The sequence below is a fragment of the Ipomoea triloba genome, chromosome 13 (genome assembly GCF_003576645.1).
Source record: "Ipomoea triloba cultivar NCNSP0323 chromosome 13, ASM357664v1".
NCBI lineage: Eukaryota > Viridiplantae > Streptophyta > Magnoliopsida > Solanales > Convolvulaceae > Ipomoea > Ipomoea triloba.
In genome coordinates, this window is record NC_044928.1 from 16,989,746 (window position 1) to 16,991,514 (window position 1,769).

Genomic DNA, 1,769 nt, shown 5'->3' on the forward strand with positions numbered 1-1,769 from the left:
ATATATATATATATAACAATAAATAATAAATAATAAATAATAACAATAATAATAATGTTTTAAAATTAAAAAAACAAAAAAAAAAAAAAAAGGGGAGGGGGGTGGGGGGAGGGGAGCCACACGGCTCCCCTTTGTTTCCCCACTTATCCCACATCGGTGGGATAAGTGGGGAGTGGAGCCTTGAGGCTCCTATAAAAGGAGCCTCAAGGCTCCATTTTTCATTCAATCAGTTTGCCCAGCGCAGGCGGTGCGCTGGGCAAACTGTAAGTTTAAAATTTTTTTTTTTTATATATATAAGGGCGTTTTGGGGAAAGTAATACTTTCCCCAAAACGCCAAATGCAAAACGCTGCTATATGCAGCGTTTTGTATATTGGCGGTTTGGAACAAATCCGCTGCTCCAAACCGCCATTAACCAAACAAGGTTTTCAGCGTTTTGACCATGGTCAAAACGCTGAAATTTAACGGATCCGCTACTAACCAAACAAGGCCATAAACTGCCATTACATTGTTCAGAGACAGGCTGTTGGGATTGGCCCTTAGGGGCTTTATCGGCCGCGGCCCAACAATCTCCCAACCACGGACTTCCTTACTTATAAACCGTAATTACATTATTCGAGACAGGCTAGGTGTTGAGATTGGCCCTTAGGGGCTTTATCGGTCTCGACCCAACAATTTCCCGGCCACTAACTACGCCCCTTTACCCGTCTTGTACAACAATTCCCCTCCCACACCAATCAATTTTAATTGTTATTGCTAGGAATTGAACCCTTTGATACCACTTGTTAGGACGATGAAGCGCTTACAACTCATGCCAAAAGATATAGTTTTTGGTGTGAGTAGTAAGCACTTGATTCTAACAGTTTATATACGTTGGCATATTTGGCCTATAAGTTATAATCAAAGTATAATTTCAATCATTCAGTCATACCTATTTTTGGTCAGTCAATTTTTCATTACTATAGAAACGACTGATGATTTGAATTTATACATTGGATAAAATCGAGTAAAACAAACATGTTATTTTCATTTTTTTTATTTGTATAAATTAAATTTGTAATGTATTCTTTATTAATTTCATGATCTTTCTGATCAACAGGTTACTTACCGGAAGAATATTAGCTCACGAATTTATGCATACTTGGATGCGGCTCCAAGGTTATAATAATGCAATAGGGACCTGGGTTGAGGAAGGCATGTGTGAGGTAATGGCTTATGTATGGTTAGACTGGTATGCCTTGTTTGGTAAAGAGATGTATGGTGATGATGAAAAGGCTTCTTTTATGAGGAATTTGAAAGAGCATGAAATGAAAAGAATGGAAAGAAACCCTTGCAGGATTTATGGGGATGGCTTTAGAGAAGCTAAATCAGCTGTTAAGATATACGGCTTTGAACATACCATGAAGTGCATTGCTTATACAGGCAACTTCCCGTGTTGATCTGTATGTATATGTATATCAGAGTAGTTTTTTTTTTTTTTAGTAAGTTATGTTGTTCAAAGTTTTTCGAATAGTTGTTCATTGCACAATTTTATATATCAATTCAATTTATGGATGGCATGTAGCCCTCTTAAATCTCGACATTTTATTCATTCTTTGTGATGCACTATGTTTGCACAAATATTGCACACATTGAATTGAATTTCACACAGCATATATGGAGGAGAAGAAAAACCAAATTGTTCCTGGCAAACATCACAGATAACTTCCTGCTCAGTGTTGTTTACTATCTGCAGTAAATTGGCCCTGCAAACACCGTATTTACTCTTAGT

The 1,769-nt window shown here is 37.3% G+C and overlaps 1 protein-coding gene across 1 annotated transcript in view; it reads left to right on the top strand.

Moving 5' to 3' along the window:
* LOC116001282 (protein DA1-like) overlaps positions 1-1,437 on the top strand; it is a 7,507-nt gene extending 6,070 nt beyond the window's left edge. Inside the window, exon 6 of the mRNA XM_031241168.1 lies at positions 1,098-1,437. Within this exon, the coding sequence (XP_031097028.1) occupies positions 1,098-1,437 (340 nt within the window). The remainder of the gene's footprint in view (positions 1-1,097) is intronic.
* The last annotated feature ends 332 nt before the right edge of the window (positions 1,438-1,769 follow it).